Source organism: Neovison vison, chromosome 11 (genome assembly GCF_020171115.1).
Source record: "Neovison vison isolate M4711 chromosome 11, ASM_NN_V1, whole genome shotgun sequence".
Classification (NCBI taxonomy): Eukaryota; Metazoa; Chordata; class Mammalia; order Carnivora; family Mustelidae; genus Neogale; species Neogale vison.
The window spans coordinates 106065794-106086920 of NC_058101.1; the positions used below are offsets into that span (position 1 = coordinate 106065794).

At 39.0% G+C, this 21127-nt stretch overlaps 1 protein-coding gene across 1 annotated transcript in view; it reads left to right on the forward strand.

Moving 5' to 3' along the window:
• SLC39A8 (solute carrier family 39 member 8) overlaps window positions 1-21127 on the forward strand; it is an 81622-nt gene that overhangs the window by 23404 nt on the left and 37091 nt on the right. Inside the window, exons 3-6 of the mRNA XM_044224398.1 lie at window positions 2321-2483; window positions 9619-9788; window positions 10894-11016; window positions 11696-11863. Of these exons, the coding sequence (XP_044080333.1) occupies window positions 2321-2483; window positions 9619-9788; window positions 10894-11016; window positions 11696-11863 (624 nt within the window). The remainder of the gene's footprint in view (window positions 1-2320; window positions 2484-9618; window positions 9789-10893; window positions 11017-11695; window positions 11864-21127) is intronic.

The following is a 21127-nucleotide window of genomic DNA, read 5'->3' on the forward strand; positions in this document are numbered from 1 at the left end:
TTTGAGGGCAGTGATTTTCAAACTCTTCACTGCCATTTATAGTAAAAAAATGAATTTTACATTGTGATCCAGGAGTTGTGTGCTTGCTGTCTAACTGGAGCAAGTCTCACTACGTAACACTTACTCTTGTGAGGTGTGGCGGTGCTCTGTAGTTTCTATTATATTTTTAGCCCCTTAAAAAATGCTGACTGTGACATGGTAAGTGGGTTTCTTGACCCACTAATGAGTCACCTTCTGAGTTTGAAAAGAACTGCTTAAAACAGTTTCAAGTTTTAGGAAGTCTTAGTATGCTAATTCTGAGAAGACTTTGGAAATTATCTATGTGCAGCTTCCCATTTTCATCCTAGTTTAGAGTTGGAGGAACTTTAAGTCCAAGTAGGTTAAGACTTCCTGGTAGGGGAACAGTACCATTTGATGTTTATGCTACTGTACCCATTTATTCCTGGAATCATGCTGTGGGCAGTTTGACCACATGGACTCTAATGTTTGAGTCTAGCCATTAGGCTCCTGGGCGGCTTCATCGTGACAAAGAAATTTTTCCCACTTTACTTCCTCCAGTTGAGCTATTTTCTCCTTCCATTAGCTTATTATCCCCCTAGTTGGCCAAGGACAACGGGAAGACTGTTAACAGAGCATTGAGAGTGGTGTCTCCTCTTCTACAGATGACACACATCTATCCTTGTCATAAATCCAAACCCATTGTCATGGCTTGGACAAGATACAGCTTTAGACACATACTTGGGCATTAAAAAAACAGAGACGTCTAAATGTGCACTTTCTTTAAGGCATTTGCAATTTTATTTCGACATCTGCACACATCTTGGTGTATTGGATGTTTTTTTCATCTTAGTAATCAGTAGTAAGTGATCTCTTTTTACACGCATCTTACATGTTTAGTTTCATTGTTTCTGTTGCGAAGGGAATCGCAGAGCTTCATGGTCAAACAGTTAACACCAACTTTCGAGTTTTCAAATGCCATGCTTAGGGTGTCACTCAGCTCTTGCTGCCATAACAGAATATTATCAACTGGATAGCTTAAACGATGGAAATTAGTGTTCTCACGGTTTGGGACGCAGGAAGTCCAAATTAAGGGCTCAAAAGGGTCAATGTCTGTCTGGTAAAAGGTCTGTCTTTGGATTGCAAATGGCTGCCTTCTAGCTGTCTGCCATGGTGGAGAGAAAGATCAGGCAAGCTCTTTGGTGTCTTTTCTTATAAGACCACTAATCTCGTTGGACTAGGACACCACTCTACTTACCTCATCTAACCCTAATTATTTCCCAAAGGCCCCAACTTTAAGTATCATTATATTAAGAGTTAGGGCTTCAGCATATAAATTTTGGGGGAGAACGCAGTCCAGTCTGTAGCACAAAGCCAAGTAAGATCTTAGAGGGGTTTAAATATTGGCTGAAGCATGCAAAGAACTTTTCTGAATTGTACTTATTATAGATAGACTCTTATGTTTGAGTGAATGGATATTTTTCACAGTCTGTAAGTCTTAAAATGATTATTAACCACTGTAACACATTTAATTTCTTTTATATTCTCATAATGTAAGTATATGGATGATATGTTGTTAATAGTTAAAATATGCCCAAGAATAAAATGGTACCTTTAAAAAGTGATTTTCATAAAAATTTTTGTCCTAAAAATTTTATTAATAGTTAATGAATTTTTAAGCAGCCTAGTACTATGTTCAAAACCTTGTATAAGGAGAAAAGCTACCCACTGTCATTGAGAACAATACATATTTTAGCAAGTAACCATATGTGCTAAAGACATTCTTTAAAACAAGTATTTTAAGTTGAAATTATTGTTGCTGTCTAGAAGCATGGATGAATTTCTTAATTAAGAAGGTGTAAGGGAGCCAGGTGTTTGTCTACAAGAAATGTTGCAGAGAGTTTCTCCAGGAGCCTACACAAAAGATCCAGTCCAAAGACAGAGAGGAGAGATTGAGAATATAGAAGCTTCTTTAAAGCTTTTGATTTGAAAGCTATTGGTCAACTTTTAATGTTTGTAAAGTGCTTGGGAACTTTCAGCCCAGTTCTTAACCTTTTTGGGAGCCATAGGTAGACTATTGATCAAGAAGGACTTTTTGTTTTTTGGGTTTTTTCTTTCTTTCTTTTCTTTTCTTTCTTTCTTTTTTTTTTTTGTATTTTTTCTTGTTTCTAGGTTTATAGAAGTAAGGACTGTTTTAAATTTTAGGGTATAGAGTTAGTCCTGTGGGTCTAAATGAAATATTCTCTGTCTCTTTAAAGTATGTTTGCTGGCATGCTTTTACTATGTTAACACATACATGTTTACTTTGTTTATCCTGTTTCAGTGTCTGTCAGCTGAAGAGATCTTTTCCCTCCATGGCTTTTCAAACGCTACTCAGATAAGCAGCTCTAACTTCTCTGTCATCTGTCCAGCAGTCTTACAGCAATTGAACTTTCATCCTTGTGAGGATCGGCCCAAACACAAAACCAAACCAAATATTTCAGAAGGTACGTTGGAAGCATTTCCTCCTGTTTGTCTGAAAAGTCTATAGGCTGGACTGAAATTGATTTAACTTCCTTCTTTGCTTTATTGCTTTTAATTAATCTGCATGAAGGTCCTTGGTAAAATACTTATATTCTGAAAGTATTTAGAGTAAGAATAATTAGAACTCATTTAAACTTCATGAACTATGCTCTTCTATTTGTGGAGTCAAAATTATACTTGGTACTACTTAAAAATTTTGTAAAATGCAATATTTGACTTTATTCTATTATTTATTTACCTATTTATTTATTTATATTTAGAGAGAGAGAGAGTGCATGGGATGGGGAAGGGACTGGAGGGGAGGGAGAGAGAATCTTAAGCAGGCTCCATGCTCAGCCCCGAGCCAATGTGGGGCTTGATCTCACAATGCTGAGATCATGACCTGAACCAAAGTCAAGAGTCAGACACTTAACTGACTGAGCCACCCACGTGCCCCCCAATTCCTGATTTTAAATAAAACATGCTTTATAGTGCTCATGTTTAATTGACATTAACTATTTGGCTCATAACTGATCAATTTCCATTACCTGTGCTTATCATATTATTTAAAAGCTTCTCAATTTATCTGTAATTTTCAGTAAAGGGATAGGGAATAGCATGGTTCTAGATTAAATATTAAGGTACTGAGTTATTACTGCTTTAATTTTTGTAAATGAAAGAAAAAGCCAGTGACTGTTTTAGGTGCCTCTACAGTGTTGCGATAGATGTATTTCAAAGGAATAACCTGCTGCAAAGAAATTTTAAAACATAAGAAAACAAGTGTGTGCTTACTATATGGTTGACACACTTAAACATGTAGAAGAATTCTTTTTTTTTTTTTTAAGAATTCTTTTGCAGGGGCGCCTGGGTGGCTCAGTGAGCTGAAGCCTTTGCCTTTGGCTCAGGTCATGAGTGCACGGTCCTAGAATCGAGCCCCGCATCGGACTCTGTGCTTGGCAGGGAGCCTGCTTCCCTTCCTCTCTCTCTGCCTGCCTCTCTACCTACTTGTGGTTCTCTGTCTGTCAAATAAATAAATAAAATCTTAAAAAAAAACCAAAAAACTCTTTTTCAAATGAAATAAATCATTTATTTGCCATCTATGTGCAGTTTCTTGGTGTCCTCAAATTGTTAACCTGACCCACATGGGCATCTTAGTTCTCATTTTTCTGTACATTATTCATTCAGTAGGTGTTTATTGAATGACATGCCAAGCACTGTTCTGGGCACTGGGGATTCAGTAGTCAACAAGAAAAATTCCCTGCCCTTTTAGGACTTAGAGTATAATGGAGAAGAGAAATAATAAATGTTTATAAAACAGCCAACTAAATAATATAATTTCAGGGTGATAACTGCTAAAATCAAGTAGGCAAGGAATAGAAGGAAATAGTGGGCAAATGTGGTTTTTGACAGGAGGCCTTTCTGATGAGATTGTTTTCGAGCAGAGTCCTGACTGAGGGGAGGGAGAGGACCAAGGCGAGATCTTCTCTGGGAAAAGAACATTCTTGGTCAAGGGAATGGTCAGCATAAGCTTGGGAATGAGCTTTGTGTCTGTAAGGAATAGCTAGAAAGTGTGTGCATCTGGAACATGGTAAGCAGGAGGGAGAATAGAAGGAAATGATTGCTGGGGCCTAGTAGGGTACAGTAAGTTGACTGGACTTTGTTCTGAATGTGGTGTGAAGACACTGTAGGGTTCTAAACGGGGGAATCACATGATTTTGTTTGGATTTGTAAGAGATGATTCTACCTGCAGTTTGAAGAATTGATTATAGTAGGGTAAGAGGAGAAACAAGAAAATTAGGAGGCAATTTCCAGGGGTTGGTGCTCAGCTGATGGGACTTCGACTAAGGTGGGTGAGGGAGAGAGAGAAGTGATCGGATCCAGGATGGATTTTGGAAACTGTGATAGAACGGTTTGCCTCTAACTGAATGTGGAGGTTGGGAAGAATGAATCTAGGTTTGAACCACTGAAACTGGAGAGACGGTTGTGCTGTTTCACAGGATGGAGAAGACTGGAAGAAGTTTCCTCTGGGGGAAGCGAGGGATGAGGATCAGGTGTAGTTTTTCACACGGTCAGTTTGAGACATTGACATAGACCCACAAAGAGGGATGTTCAGTAGGTAGTGACATGCATGCATTTAGTGCCCAGAGCACAGGTCAAGGCTAGAGATTGGTGGGTTTAGTGATGGCCTGTGAAGCCACTGGTCTGAGTGAGCACATCTGACTTGAGTATAAAGGACTATAAAAGAGAGAAATGATGGAGAAGAAAAGGGACACCTCAACAAAGGAAGTTCTTAGTCTACTGACTTTTGGATTCCTTTGTGTATATATGAATACTTTGATCTCTCTCTTACAACAATGATAAAAATACTGATAATAGCCAACTTGTGTAGTACTCACTACATGGTGGATACTGTTGCAGATACTTGCCCTATGTTAACTCATTTTACTGTCATACAGCTCTATGGTATAGGAACTGCTGTCCGCATTTTACGACCAAGAAAACTTGAGTCCAGAGAGTTCCAGGTCGTTTGCTCAAGAATATACAACTTGTACATGATAAAGTCTGATTCAAAACCCAAGCTGTCTCAGCTTTAGGATCCACATCCTCTTTTATAGTTTATTTACAAACACGAAGAACAGAAAGCCCCAGACATACTTTATTAATAGAGTTAGCGATTTTATGACTAACAATAATTTCACAACTAATTGTTTAAGCAAATATTTTTCTAGATTACATACTAAATAGGAATATGTTTGTATCTCTACAAGTTTGTTTAATATGATTTGCATTTTATATTTAAAAGTAAATTCAGAAAATGTTTTACGTATCAATATTTAATAGTGTATAACATATGAAAAGCATAGGTTCTGAAGCCAGCCTACCTGGGCCCAAATCCCAGCTCTATAATTTTCCAGCTATATTGGGCACATGACTATGTCTTTATACCTCTGTTTTTTTATCTGAAACAGTATCTTTATCATAAGGTTACTATAATGATTAATAACTTAATATTTGTAAAGTGTGTAGAATATAGTATAGCATGTAGCTAGGCCCTATATACACGTCTGTTAAATAAAATATATTTACCATGTACATAATTATGGACGTAGGAGATGAAGCTTCAGAAAAAGCAAGTCCTCTACTCCGTGCAGCTAAGTGACTGACACTCAGAAATGTTTTTAACCTTAATTCCAGGTTTCCTTTATCTTAGGAACCAGGAGGGTAGGATCAGAGAATTAGGAAGCAGGAAGTGAGAGCACTCCAGGGTCAACACTGTAAAGTCATAAAATGGAAAATCAATAGTTCTAAGTTACAAGATTAGACAGGCACCAAATATTTGGACAGAGACCCAATAAGGACAGAAATTTCTCTTAGGGTACACATTATCTTAGGAACTGAAATGGGGCTTGGAGTGGGTGGGACAGGTTAGGAGAAGAGACAGAAAAATTTCTGGAGAATTAGAGAACCTCGTGAAGTACTCACTATTACTAATCTAAGATGTTTAATGTGACACTACATTGCCTTTATTCGGTGTACGCTTTTGTTTTATTTTAAAATGTGCAGTTGTGTGTGCAGCTGTGTTGAGCAATTTATTCAGTATCTCTGTGCCTCAGTTGTCTCATCTGTCAAATGGAGATAATTATAGTACGTTCCTCCTAGAATTATTGGGGGTATCAAATGAGTTAATACATGAAAATATCTGGAATAGTGCCTGGCACAGGGAAGGAAGACTATGTCTTCCCTCCTCTTAGACATGTGTTCATAGGTTCACTCCATTTCCTGTTCCCTATGTAAGCCTCCTCTTCTCCCACAAATAAATTATTTTTTAAGTAAGGAAAAGCACTGGATTCTTGAGGTAACTGTTCACTTAATATAGAGCCAATCCTGAGTTCCTTCAAAGACAAGAAAAACCAAAGTAAAACTAATTCAAAGGAGTCATAATATAAGGATTTTATAAACATGGTATGTGGTCCAATTACCTTTAACCAAAGAGCCATGGGAAGCCCGAGGAGCGAGGGACAGCTGCCTGGGGGAGCTGGGAAAGCTCTAGAGAAGATGTCTTGGAGTCTACTTAGAGAAACCCCGTGAGTTTCTCAGGCAAGGAAGATAGACGTTTTCAGATAAAGAATCACAAGTAAAGGTAATTCTGTACTTGGAAAGCATTGTGTTAGCATAAAGGCCATGTTGAGAAGTGTGTAAATAACACTGGAAAAGTTGTGTGGGAGTCTGTTTATGAACAGCAGTCTCGAATAGGGACATGAGATAATCCAAGTTGTGTTTTAGGATAGTGAGTCTGGTTGGTGGCCATGTCATGTAGGGGGAAAGACTGTCATAATGCGTCGGAAGAGGGAGTGAGTGCTGATGAGGGCCCGAACTCAAGGCATTGGCAAGGAGGACGGAGAAGCTGGATGAGATATGTCTCCAGCAAAACTGATAGGATTTGGTCGTCAGTCATCTATGAAATTCACTGGTGTGGATGAGATGTTGAAATTGATTGTAACGTCTCTGCTATCTGTGGAGGTTCCAGATTTCTAAGGGGAAGGCGATGTGTTTCATAAGTGTATGTGATTTTGACTCAGTCTGGTACTGAGAAACTTCTTTGTGTTTTTATTTCAGTTTCAGCATTACATATCCTGTCTACTTAATGAGATTATAAATATTTGTTGAATGAATGAGTGCATGTAGGCTAGTGAAGGGACAGAAGGCTATTGTGTTAAAGGAAACTACACATCCCCTATACTATGGAGGGAGAGGTGGGATTGCGAGTTTTCTTTAAGGGGAGAGTCTGAGGGGAGTAGATAGTATTGTTTTAGGTGATAAGGTAGTACACGAGAATGAGGTGGGACCTTCCTAGTTCTAATGAGATGACTTTGCAGGGCCTGGTCAGGGGTCTGGAGCTGATAGGAAAGCATCTGGGGAAGATAAAGTCTTGGTCAGTGCTGTGATGATTGTCATGGAAATAGGAATGTTGACTCTCTGTTCATTTTATTTGGTATGCAGCATAGACAACCTGTATTGCCTTGTGTGCATATGTGCCTACACATTTCCCAGTTTCCCATGCAGAAGATCTAGGCTCCTCGTTGGCAGGAACCATGGTTATGTCTATCTGTGTGGCTCCATAAGCATTTGCTAAGGTTGTTTATTTGTAGATAGAGTCGCTTGAACTAGAATAATGGTGAGCAACCTTATATTCACGAAGCACAATATAAAATATCTGCAGTTTTGCTGAGTCCATGGGTTTTTTTTTTTTTTTTTTTTTAAACTAGAATATCTCTATGGGAGTAATGAAGCATATTGCTCACATTTGTCAGCCCTAGAGCCAGACTGCCTGGGTTCAAAATCCAGCTTTCTGTCTGCATGGCTCGGGCATCTCACTGGGGCTCCGAATGCTTTGGTTTCCTCAACTGTATGGGGAAGGAGATAGTAGTCCTTACCTCACAGAGTTTTGTGAGGATCATGAATACATGTCAGTTTCCTTCTTTCCTTCCTTCCTTCCTTCCTTCTTTCTTTCTTTCTTTCTTTCTTTCTTTCTTTCTTTCTTTCTTTCTTTCTCTCCCTTTCAAGATTTTATTTATTTGACAGAGAGCGTGAGAGAGAGTACAAGCAGGGGGAGCAGCAGGCAGAGGGAGAGAGAGAAGCCGACTCGGGGCTCCATCCCAGGACCCCGGGATCGTGACCAGAGCAGAAGGCAGCTGCCTAACCGATGGAGCCACCCAGGTGTCCCTCCATGTCAGTTTCTTACCATGTATCTGGCAGTGGCAAATACTCGTTAGCATTAGGTGTTGCTACGGTACTCCACCGAGAGTGTCATAAGGAAAGGGGCCTAACATTTAAAAATGTTTTCTGGGCATTTTAAGGAAGCGAGAGGGCAGAGGCAGCTTCCTCATCTTTCACGCTGTCCTTGGTGCACAGCGGGTAGGGCGGAGGTAAAGCCATGTTGCGCGGTTCAGGGGCCTGCACTGCTGACCGCAGGTGTCCTGGGTATGCTTCGCTTGCACTCCCATTGTGTCCTTAAATCAACCCCCCCCACCCCGCCCAGGATGATTGGGGAAATGGAGGTCACACACGCCACTCACTGTAGAGCTTAGGATAACATTCATTCATTTCATTGTAAGCAATATTATGCACCTATTGGGTACCTGATCTTGCAGGACAGAGAGTCAAAAGACTTGCCACCTCCTTCTGTCATAAGAGTCCTCATTGCACAGGTATTTTTGCCCTGATCTGGGAGAGTTGGTCAACACAAGCTACTCTCTGGTTCCCACGTGCTTCCCTCCTGAGTGCTCACCGCATGGGGCTGAGTCCAAGTCCTGGGGGCCTCAGCTGGAGGGCCGAGGTGCTGCCTTCCCAAAGAAGTGCACTCCACAGAATCCTGCAGACCAGTGATTATGACAAGCGCAGTATCAGCAACTCGGGTCACCTTGAAGCTAACTTCTACCCACCCATCTCCACCCCTACCCTGCACCCATCATTTTGTACTTTTCCCCTGAAACTCATACCGCCTCTATATTCCTCTGAAAGGCTGAGTTTTAAACGAGGCTTTGAGCTACAGATGAAAGTAGGTGACTTGGAGCCTTTGGGGTTTAGGTGGTTTGTCACCATTCCAGATGTCTTCCACATCTCCTGCAAGCTAGAAAATTCTTTGAGCCTTTGAGTAGTTTAGGGCTGATGACAGTATCAGCAGTATTCCTATTAGTATTTATTATTCTGCATTTATGTTCACAGTTCTCTGCATAAATTTTGTTGAGAAGATCTTGTTATTTTATTTTATTTTATTTTTTTAAAAAATATTATTTATTTATTTATTTGACAGAGAGAGAGATCACAAATAGGCAGAGAGGCAGGCAGGGAGAGAGAGGAGGAAGCAGGCTCCCTGCTGAGCAGGGAGCCGGATGCGGGACTCGATCCCAGGACCCTGAGATCATGACCTGAGCCGAAGGCAGAGGCTTAACCCACTGAGCCACCCAGGCGCCCTTTTTTTTTTTTAAGATCTTGTTATTTTAAAGAAGATCTGTTTCAGGCTTTCAAAGAAAAAGTTGTTTCAGGCTTCTTGTACAGTAAGACTTCATTTGGTTTCATTGCTCTGATTAATTTCTGCTCTTTACTTCTGATCTACAGTTTGGGGATATGGATTCCTGTCAGTGACAGTTATTAATTTGGCATCTCTCCTCGGATTGATTTTGACTCCACTGCTAAAGAAATCTTACTTCCCTAAGGTTTTGACCTTTTTCGTGGGTCTGGCTATTGGGACTCTGTTTTCAAATGCCATTTTCCAGCTTATTCCAGAGGTAAGGATCTTGGTTGTTTGTTTCTGTGAATAATTGTTCCTTTTGGATGTTTTAGCACTTTGTACATTTTAAGGCTCCATAATTCTCACAGCATTTTATGGTCTGGTTGATAGCGTTGAAGAAGAGAGAGCTGAATCACAGTAGATGAAAAAGCTTGTTTCAAGCTACAGGGGATATCAGTGTCAGAGATAAAATTAATATTCTAGGAGGCCAGCCACAGGACGTGCCCAGACAGCTCTGGGACACCTCTGAGGGCCTGAAACTTCATTTTGTCTTGCATTTGGTAAACTTAATTTTTCTACAGACTTTTATTATTTATTTATTTTTTGAAGAGCCTGCAATGTCAGATTTACTGAAGAGATACCACAAAGTGTCCTCAGACATTCATTGTAGCTTTTATTTAAGTTTGTGTATCTTGTCTGGTAGGAAAACCTGGACTCTTCATAATTTCAAACCCTAGCTCTTGCCCTGTGTCCTTTAAACAGTAGATTATTTCATTCTCATGGGCATGTGTGGGTGTGAAAGAAATCTCTTCTTCTTCATTCTTGGGCCCTGCCCTTGAATTCTTTATCTCTTTAGGGCCAGCCAGGATCCTCTGGGTTTAAATGGATCTCTCTTGAGAAAATAGTAATCCAAATGGCTTGTCATATTTGCTTTAAAAATTTGAATCTGGATATAATGGACAAGTATATTACTTTTAGAGAAAATGGGTTATCAGTGTCTCATTTTTCTTTATTATTCATATCTAATATTATCTATAAAGGTGGGAATCAGTGCTTCTCCTTTACTATGAAAAGCTTTCTCTTTCAAGGTAAATATTGTTGAAGGTAGGAAACTATCTTATAGTCAGGAAACTAAGATACTCTGGGGGTTTTAGTAATAGAACTTCTTCTGGTTATAAGACTCCTGTATGATCTCTTACAGTTTGGTTACTTAAGTTTCAGAGTTTTTGTTTTGTGATTTTGGTGGTTAAATTCCCCATATTACCTGATCTGAAGATGGGCTTAGAACTTTGATGAAAATTGTATACTGAAAGATGTATTGTTTTCCAGAAATCAGGTTAAATTACTTGTTTTACCTGATTTTTTTTTCCCCCCTCTCTCAGGCATTTGGATTCAATCCCAAAAGTGACAACTATGTTGAGAAGGCAGTTGCTGTGTTTGGTGGATTTTACTTGCTTTTCTTTTTTGAAAGAGTGCTTAAGATGTTATTAAAGACATATGGTCAGGTAAATAGACTTTATTGAAAATGTTTGTTTGACTTCTTAAAGCTACTTTATATAGCTTTATAGGCAAATAAGGCAAGAATTTTATTTTATTTTATTTTTTTTGAGGAAGAGAGAGAGAAAGCATGAGCAGAGGGAGAGGCAGAAAGATAGAGAGAGAGAGAGAAAGAATGTCAAGCAGGCTCCATGCCCAGCACAGAGTCTGCCACAGGGCTCCATCTCATAACCCTGAGATCTTAGCTTGACCTGAAATCAAGAGTCAGATGCTTAACTGACTGAGCCACCCTGGTGCCTCAGGAATTTTATTCTTATAATTACGTGAACAGCTCAGTTATTAGACTTGTGAATGTGAGGAGAAAGAAAAGAGTCAATATATTCATAAATATAAGAGAAACGATTCACAATGTAGAATTTGGAATAAGTACCAATAATTTAATGTCAAGAAAAATGTGCACAATCTGTATTCATTTGTGTTCATCAAAATAAGAAGGCATATATACCCTAACATGAGAAAACATAACATAATAAATGAAGATAAATTTGTAAGTCTAAAAAGATTATATATTGAATAGATGTGTGAGTTTTCTCTTACAAATAAAAAGCTCTAAACTCTCTACTTTGTGTGAGCCATCCTTTTTTATTCTTATAACCTCCTCTTGCTTTTTAAATTTTTTTTATGTAGAATGATCACACTCACTTTAGAAATGATGACTTTGGTCCTTCTCATGAGAAAACTCATCAACCTAAAACATTACCTGCCATCAATGGTGTGACGTGTTATGCAAATCCAGCTGTCACAGAACCTAATGGACATATCCATTTTGATAACGTCAGTGTGGTATCTCTACAGGTATGGTGATTCCATTTTTTTCTTTGCTATATTGCATCCTTTATAAAAATCTGAAGACTTCTGTGAATGCAGCCAAATCAGTATTTTACACACTTAAATGTGTCTGACTTATTTTTGTGTATGAGGGATCTGTGGAATGTTAGTCTGTATTCTTTTTCTAATTTTCCTCCATATATTTACCCTGAACAAGTGAGTTAAGTAAGAAATGGAGGGTTACTGGATCTCAGACTTTATTATTCTCTAGATTATTTAAGTATATGTATGAGTTACCTAGATTTATACAGTGATATTGTAGCAAACTTAATCAGAGCATTTCTCTTATTTTGCAATTCTTTCAAGATCCCAAACCAAAGAATCCCTTTGAGTAATTTTGAAACTGCAAGAAAAGAAAAAGATTTATAATCTATTAAAATTGTGTTCATTAATTAATTGATTTAGAATTTGTAAAGTAAAGCTAGTACACAACTTCTAAGTAATGTTAATAGGTATCATTTCTTTCTTTCTTTCTTTTTTTTTTTTAAGATTTTATTTGTTTATTTGACAGAGATCACAAGTAGGCAGAGAGAGAGGCAGAGAGAGAGAAAGGGAAGCAGGCTCCCTGCTGAGCAGAGAGCCCGATGTGGGGCTTGATCCCAGGACCCTGGGATCATGACCCGAGCCGAAGGCAGAGGCTTTAACCCACTGAGCTACCCAGGTGCCCCAATAGGTATCATTTCTTGAGTGAATATTATATGCCAGGTACTATGCTAGGCACTTGTTTTATTTCTTTTACTTTTACTTTTAATATTTAAAAAAAAGTTTTTTTTAATTTATTTGACATAGAGAGAGAGAGCACGTACAAGTAGGGGGAGAGCGGCAGAGGGAGAAGCAGCTCCCCACTGAGCAAGGAGCCTCGACTCGGGGCTTGATCCCCAGTCCTTGGGATCATGACTTGAGCCCAAGGCAGATGCTTATCCTACTAAGGCACCCGGGTGCCCCTCTTGTTTATTTTTTATAACAATTATTCAAAATAGTTTATTTTCTACATATTAGAACTATTTTGGTTTCAAGTGCTGGATATCAAACCCAAATTATGTATGCAGAAAGGAGACTTTATTGGAAAGATAGTAGGCTGTCTCATGGAACAGCCAGGCTATAGGAAGAGCAAGAACTTAGGAGCCATTAGAACCATTAGAACTCCTTGTCTTCCTCTTCCCTATAGCTTACAGTAATTTCTTCTTTCGCTGTGCACTGGCTCCTTCCATATGTGGGAAATAGCCACTAGCGACCCCTGAGGTTTATGTCTTGCAGTTTCAGTCACTAGAAGGAAACTGACCAGACTCTTTTCAGTCCTAAGTCCAAAATTCCTGGCAGGTGTCTCCTTGGTCAGGCTTGAATTAGATGTCTACTTCTAGACTAATCTAGAGGTTGGGCCCTTGTACGGGTGCAGGGCATATGGATGGAGTAGAGGAGCAGATATTGAAAAGGGTGTTAGGTGACAGTATCATTGGTGCTCACAACAGTTCTCATTTGACAGACCAGGGAAATGGAAGTTCAGATGTTAAAAAAGTTCCCGAGGGTCACTCAGTTGGTAAATAGTAGAGCCATAAGATACAAAGTTAAACACAACATAAAAAAGAAATACTGAAAACAAAATAAAAGGAAAGCCAGCTAAGAAAAAATAAAAAGTAGAAAAAAAGGTATCTGGAAGAGGTTATGGCAAATGACCCGAGTTTCCTTCTGGAAAGAAAACATCATCAGTCATATATTTTGCCCCACCTGTTTAAGGAAAATCTCAAGTGTGGTTGAAGAGGCATTTTTGTATTAGCACTGAGCTAAGAGAGGAAATTATTTCTTGCAATGTAATGAATGATACTTTCAGCCAAGATTTTGCAAAGAATGTGAAAATGTTCAAATAGATAATTTCTTACAATAATTATAGATAACATTTATTAATGATCAGGGACTCTGCCTGGAATTTTAAATGAATGATCTGGTTGGACCCTCATCATAGCCTAGGAGATAAGTACTGTCATAATTTGGAGACTGTAGCTTAAAGAGGTTAAATAACAAACCCAGGGACAGGTAGCTCCTACACGGCAAAGCTTGTATCAGGACCAAAGTCATCTGATACTGAAGCCTACATGCTTGCATACCTTGCCTGATTATCTTCTTTAGGTCATTGCTCTACTGGAATCAAGATGATGACATTAACTCTTAACCTAATAACTATGAATTTTTTGTAAGGAAAGGAGATAATTTGGCCTGAGACTTTTGCTTTCTGAAGACAAATTGAACTGCTCAAAAGTTCAATTTTAGTTTTAAAGTTTTTGGACTCCTCCTAATTTATAATTTACTATTGCTAGAAGACATGTTTGTAGTAAATATAAACACCATGACAAGAATGGGATTCTACACATGATCCTGTTTCATGTAATTTAGAAATATCAGTTGAAAAGTTATTCTTACTCTACTTCTGGAAGTAAAGCTAGTACACAGGCTTTTATTCATTTACCCAGTAACCATTTATTGAGTACCTGCTCACTGTCCTAGGCACTGGGGAGTCAGAAGCACATGAATTCTTGTAAAATTAAAGTTTATTTAATGGACAATATAGAAAAGAGTAAAACTAGAAAACACCACATAACAATATGTACTTTGATTAAATAAAATAAGGTGATGTGGGGGAGTCCCTGGGTGGCTTGTTAGTTAAGTGTCTGCCTTTGACTTGGGTCACAGTCCCGGGGTCTTGGGATTGAGCCCCATATTGGGCTCCCTGCTCAATAGGGGGTCTGCTTCTCTTTCTCTCCTCTGCCTCTCCTTCTACTCAGGCTCACACTGTCTTTCTCTCTCTCTGAAAATAAATAAATGGACTCTTTAAAGAAAATGGTGATGTGGGAGTGATATGTGGGAACTTCCTTGATCAAGAAGGATCCCTACAGAGATCAGCAGAGAATTAGATAATGAGAAAGAAGAGCCAACCATGCAGCTATCTCAGAAAAGAACGTTCTAAAATCTTCGAGACTAACCAAATGGGCTATATACATACAAGGGCGCTAGAAGCTAAATAAATGGCTTTGGATTTCCTGACATCAACGCTGGAGACGAATGGCACAATTCTGTCAATATTGAATAGAAATGACTGTGGAGAGCGATAGGGTGGCTCAGTCAGTTAAGCATCCGACTCCTGATTTCTGCTCAGGTCATGATCTTAGGGTCCTGAGATGGATCCCCGTGTTAGGCTCTGTGCTCAGCGTGGAGTCTGCTTAAGATTCTCCCTTTCCCTCTGTCCGTCCCCACCCTGCTTGTTATCTCTGTCCCTCTAAATAAGTCAGTCAATAAATCTTAAAAAAAAAAAAGAATCAACTGTGAAATTATAAACAGTAGTAAGCTATAAATCTAGTGAGAGAGTGTAATGAAGCTAGGATTCTGGAAAGACACTTCTAGGAATGGGAAGTCCGCTGAAGGCAGAGAAGTTGTGTTCCAGGATGACAATCATGCACCAGGCCTTGAAATGAACCGTACAAATAGCCCTGACACTAATTTCTTATGGGGTCGACTTTCTGGCTCTTTTGGTTGAAGGCATAGTATTAAATGAAGAGAGACTTAAACTGAGTAATGTACCATTATTTTCGGTTTTCTCTTTATATCGCATTAAAAAAAATTGAAAGAAGTAGAATTTAAGAAATGCCGTAAAGTTTTAGATATTGCTTTAATAGACAGTAGATAGTGTAATATAAATGATAGTGATTTCAATAATAAAATTAAAATACTCTCTAATATTTTATATAATAAAAATAATTAACCTGGATGCTCCATTGTGAGAATTGAACAGGATATGGAAGATTCATGGTTCATGTCTAAGTTCAAGTATTGCCTTAAGAATTTTGTTGATGATTCTTGTTGCTCCTGCTTCAAAACAGTCAAGTTTTTTCAAATTGAAAATAATAAGAAACTAAGAGCAAGTTAAGAAAAGTAGTCTAATTTGACATTCTATTAATAGAATGCATATTATCTGACAATCTAGATGATAATAGCACAATTTTTGATTTTGCTGGACTATACGAAGAACAAAAGAATTACACAATAATTAAAATCCAGGATTTAGGGATATCTTTACTGGTATTCATTCCAAACAATTCTGGTCCATCATTGAATACTCAGATATGCAATAATACTTAACTTTAGTTGCCTTTGGTATTTTGTTGGTGTTCAGTCATATAAAAACCATAGCTTTATGCATTTAAAAAAAATGTGTTGCCATGGAAGGGTATCTGTGACCTTTTAAGAGGATAGGAGAGATTTTATTCAACAGTTCTTTAGTTTGATTATAACTTTTACATACTTAGACAAATTAGTGAGACTTCCTTAATAGCCTAGTTCCAGACCCTGTAGATGCACAATCCATGGGACTCATAGGAGTGTGTGTGTGGGAAGAGGGGGGGAGGTGTGCACGTGCGCATGTGTGTGTGCATGCACGCATGTGCACGGCCCACAGGTGCCTGTATGCTGGAGCATGCGTATTTCCAGGACAACCTGGGAGTCACAGGGGAATAAAAGAAAGCTGTTATGAGGGAAGAAGGGGAGCACAGTTACTCAGTTACTGCTACGAGGTAGTGTTTCACAGCTCAGCTTGTGACGCTTGCTTTGTTCTTCTCCCTCTGTGACGATTGTACAACCCTGTAGAGGAGTCATTTCAGTATCTATGCAACCAAATGGGTCATGTCCGCGTGAATCTACAGCTTTAGAAGGACTGGATTTTTATTAGGTGTTGATTGCTTAGGCAGGGGTGGTACTCCGGAGAGTGGTGGTTTTCTAGGTCACTAGGGGGACCATCTGGCTTATTTCTCCTGTAGTCTGTAATCAGTCTTTCTCTAAAGAAAACCTTTTGTGCTTTTCTTTAGGAATCAGTGTCAGTAAATACAAAGTGATAGGCATCACTTTTTTTCCTAATAGAAGAAACATTAATATCAGCTATTTTTAGAAGTTAACTGTTGTACCTTTTATCTTTAAAACTGAGGTGCAGGGAAGTGGAATTCAGCTGTAAAATGTGGCGATGTTAGGGACACTTCCTTTGTCAACAACTGACATGAAATGATACTCTCCAAATACAGAGAGAATATTTTTGAGTTGCTTGGATCTCCATCAGAGTCTGATAGCTGTTAAATACATTTAATTCATTCCTCAAACATTTATTGAGCACCTGATATGTTCTTGGCACTCTTCTAAGTACTGGTACATATCAGTGGGATAGAACAGACAGATTTTATGTGCTTTCATAACAAGTGAAATATTACACTGAATGTGGAAAGCATTCTTTTTAAAATATGAGATAGAAAAAAAAAAAGAACTAATCAGGAAGCCCATATGTGAAGGGCTTGTCCATTGGTCTTTTCTCTCAGGTGGTTGGTTTTTCTCTGTTCTTACCTGGAGGTGGCAAGGGTGGTGAGCCTTCCTGGCTGCCTGTGTTGGAAGTGGGGTGGGAGCAGAAAGGAATGGGGCACTGTGCAGTTTGGACTTAATACCCCGTCTTCAGCTCGGCATCTCACTGCAGACTTCAGTTTGCCTTGTGTCCTTGAAGTGAAAGTCTCTCTGGTTCAGTAGTCTCAAAGGGTGAATCTCCAGTCATGTGGGGTGTTTGCCTTGCTGCATTGTCTTCGGAGCAAAGAGCTGGGGTTCTGATTGCTCCTTAATAAACTTACAATGAATTCTCTTATTTTTAGTTTCATGCTTCACCTGTTCGAGGTACTTGGTGCCTTCATTTCCTAAACTTCTCTGAAGTTCTGGGCCCCACATCACTTTGTTTCTTGTTGACTTTTTTTTCTCATAGGAAGTCAGTTCGACTGCATCCTCCACTTTTCATTTTCTAAAATAAGTATCTCCATGTTGTCATATAATCTCCCATTCTTTTTGTCCTATGACATGATGACTCCTTTATTTATTTATTTTAAGGAGTTTCAGGAGGGGCTACAGATAAATATATATGTCCAGTCTGCTGTATTTCTTTCCTTTTTTTTTTTTTTGGCCTTACTTATCTATTTACTTATTTTTTCAGTGTTCCAAGATTCATTGTTTATGCACCACACCCCAGTGCTCCATGCAATATGTGCCCTCCTTAATACCCACCACCAGGTTCATTCAACCCCCCCAACCCCCCTCCCCTCCAAAACCCTCAGTTTGTTTCGCAGAGTCCACAGTCTCTCGTGGTTTGTCTACCCCTCTGATTTCCCCCAGCTCACTTCTCCTCTCCATCTCCCAGTGTCCTCCGTGTTATTCCTTATGCTCCACAAGTAAGTGAAACCATATGGTAATTGACTTATTTCACTCAGCATAATCTCCTCCAGTCCTGTCCAGTTGATACAGCTCTGCTGTATTTCACCGAAAAGCTATTTGCTGTTTAAAATCACAGTAGTTCATAAAATAGAAATCGGTTACTTTCCTCTACGTGGTTATATTAGCCATTAGTTAAAACTGTAAACTACATAAGTAATAAAATGATATAAGAGATTATTTTCATTGATTTTGATCGACTGCTGTTTATGAAAAAGCTGGTTAAAAAAAAAAAAAAAAAAAGAAAAGAAAAAGCTGGTTTAGTGGCAGGCACGTGATGCCCCTAGACTGTGGTGAAGGAGAATTCTGGGTAGGGCTGGGCTGTCAGTGGAATTTGCTCTGGATCCAGCTCAACACTTCTTGCCCCAGGCACCATTTTACCTGGCTCTAGTCTTTGTGTTGGAAACATCCCAAAAGCTGATACCTGAATCCTCTCTGAATTTAGCCCACACTTCACCAGTATTACCTCTACTTTTATGCATCTCTAGTGAATCTTTTGAAATTTTCAAGAATCTCTCTTCTAAAATCTTTTCATTACTCTGCAAAATTCCCACTTTTACCTTTGCTTCCTTTAGTGAGACGGAGGTCTTTCTTTGGAATCTGCTACCTTTGCTATCTCACCTCCTCTTTTACGTCCTGAAAACTGCTCTGTTTCCTCATCTGTTCTCCACCTCTTCATTGTATCAGGACTTGTATTCTTTATCTTTTCTTAAAACCAGTTCCTCCAAATGTGTTCATCTTTCCCACAGCTTCTTCCTGTTTCCATTGACCTTTCCTGAATTTCTCCTTCTCTCCATGTCCACAAACATGCTTGAGTCTTTTTTACCTTAACATATTCTTCTTTTCCTGACTCTGCTTCTCCCCAAGATTTCCCAACCTTACTCCTTCCCTACACTCTGCAGCTTCTTGAAAGACTAGTTAATACTGAAGACTCTGTGTCAGACATTTTCTTCAGTGCTTCACATACAGTAACTTATTTACTCCTTACAGTAACAGCCTTGTGACATAAGTATGGTAATTATCTTCATGTTAACGATGTGGAAAGTGATGTACAGGGAAGTTAAGTAACTTGACCAAGGCCACATACATACCAAGTTAGGGTTTAAACCCAGACATCCTGATCCATGGACCCATCTGGTTAACCCTTACTCTGTGCTACTCTATTATTTCCGTCTGTGAGCTAGTCTTCATGTGCACCTTCTTCTTTTTCATCATTTCCTCAAGTATTTAATCATGTATAAAAAAAAACAAGTACTCTTTATCTAAAATTTCCCTTTGGGGTGATACAAGTGATTTTTTTAGACAGTACACTACTTTCTTTTTCTTTCTTTTTTTTTTTTTTTAAAGATTTTATTTATTTGACATAGAGAGATAGCGAGAGAAGGCACATAAGCAGTGGGAGTGGAAGAGGGAGAAGCAGGCCTCCTGGTGAGCAGGAAGCCCGACACCAGGCTCGATCCCAGGATTCTGGGATCATGATCTGAGCCGAAGGCAGATGCTTAACTACTGAGCCACCCAGGCGCCCCAACAGTGCACTATATTCTTAACACTCATTCTCATTCTTTTTGAGATGTTCCTGTAGTTTAGTACATATTTGAGTACTTACTGTTGACTGAAAGCTAGGAATATAAAGGCAAATATTTCACTGGAAGCCATTCCCTCTGTTTTGGAATTGTGCATTAGGTAGTGTCTGTGATGCTGTACAAACCTTCTCCTGCCATTTTAGCTACTACTTTTCTGGTGCTTTCTCTGTATCTCCTTTTCCTTGCAGGGCAGCTAAATGTGGAGGAGGAAGCAAGGGTTTTGCAGTTATATGGGCCAGTGTTCACATCTCAGCAGTAAAATGTTCATTGTTATGATACAGGGAAAATCAGTTCATGTCTCTGGCCTTTGTTTGCTCTTCTGTTAAATGATGAGCAGAAATCTTTATGCTAGTAAATTTTTATGCAAATTGAATAATTTGTTACAGGTTAACTGTGTACCAGTGTCTGGTGCGCTATATGCATGTGATAAGTACATTTCTCTTCTCCTGTTTGTCATTTTTTTGGTTTGTTTTTATTTTGTTTTGTTTTGCTTTGTTAATTCCTTTTTTATTAACTTACAATGTATTATTTACCCCAGGGGTACAGGTCTGTGAATTGCCAGGCTTGCACCCTTCATAGCACTCACCATAGTACATACCCTCCCCAATGTCCATAACCCAGCCATCCTCTCCATACCGCGCCCCCCCCGCCCGGCAACCCTCAGTTTGTTTTGTGAGATTAAGAGTCTCTTATGGTTTGTTTCCCTCCAGATCCCATCTTGTTTCATTTTTTTCCTTCCCTACCTCCCAGACCCCCCACTCAGCTTATCAAATTCAGGGAGATCACGTGATAATTGTCTTTCTCTGATTGACTTATATCACTCAGTGTAATACCCTCTAGTTCTCTCCATGTCGTTGCAAATGTCAGGATTTCATTTCTTTTGATGCATGCATAATATTCCATCTGTGTGTGTGTGTATACACTATATATAATAAAGAATATTATATACACTATATATGTAATAAAGAAGACTACACACACACACACACACACATATACCCCACATCTTCTTTATCCATGCATCTGTTGATGGACATCTAGGTTCTTTCCATAGTTTGGCAATTGTGGACATTGCTACTGTAAACATTTGGGTGCACGTGCCCCTTTGGATCACTGCATTTGTATCTTTAGGGTAAGTACCCAGTAGTGCAATTGCTGGGTCATAGGTTAGTTCTATTTTCAACTTTTTGAGGAACCTCCATGCTGTTTTCCAGAGTAGTTGCACCTGCTTGCATTCCCGCCAACAGTGTAGGAGGGTTCCCCTATCTCCACATCCTTGCCAGCATCTGTCGTTTCCTGACTTGTTAATTTGAGCCATTTTGATTGGTGTGAAGTGATACATCATTGTCGTTTTGATTTGTATTTCCCTGAT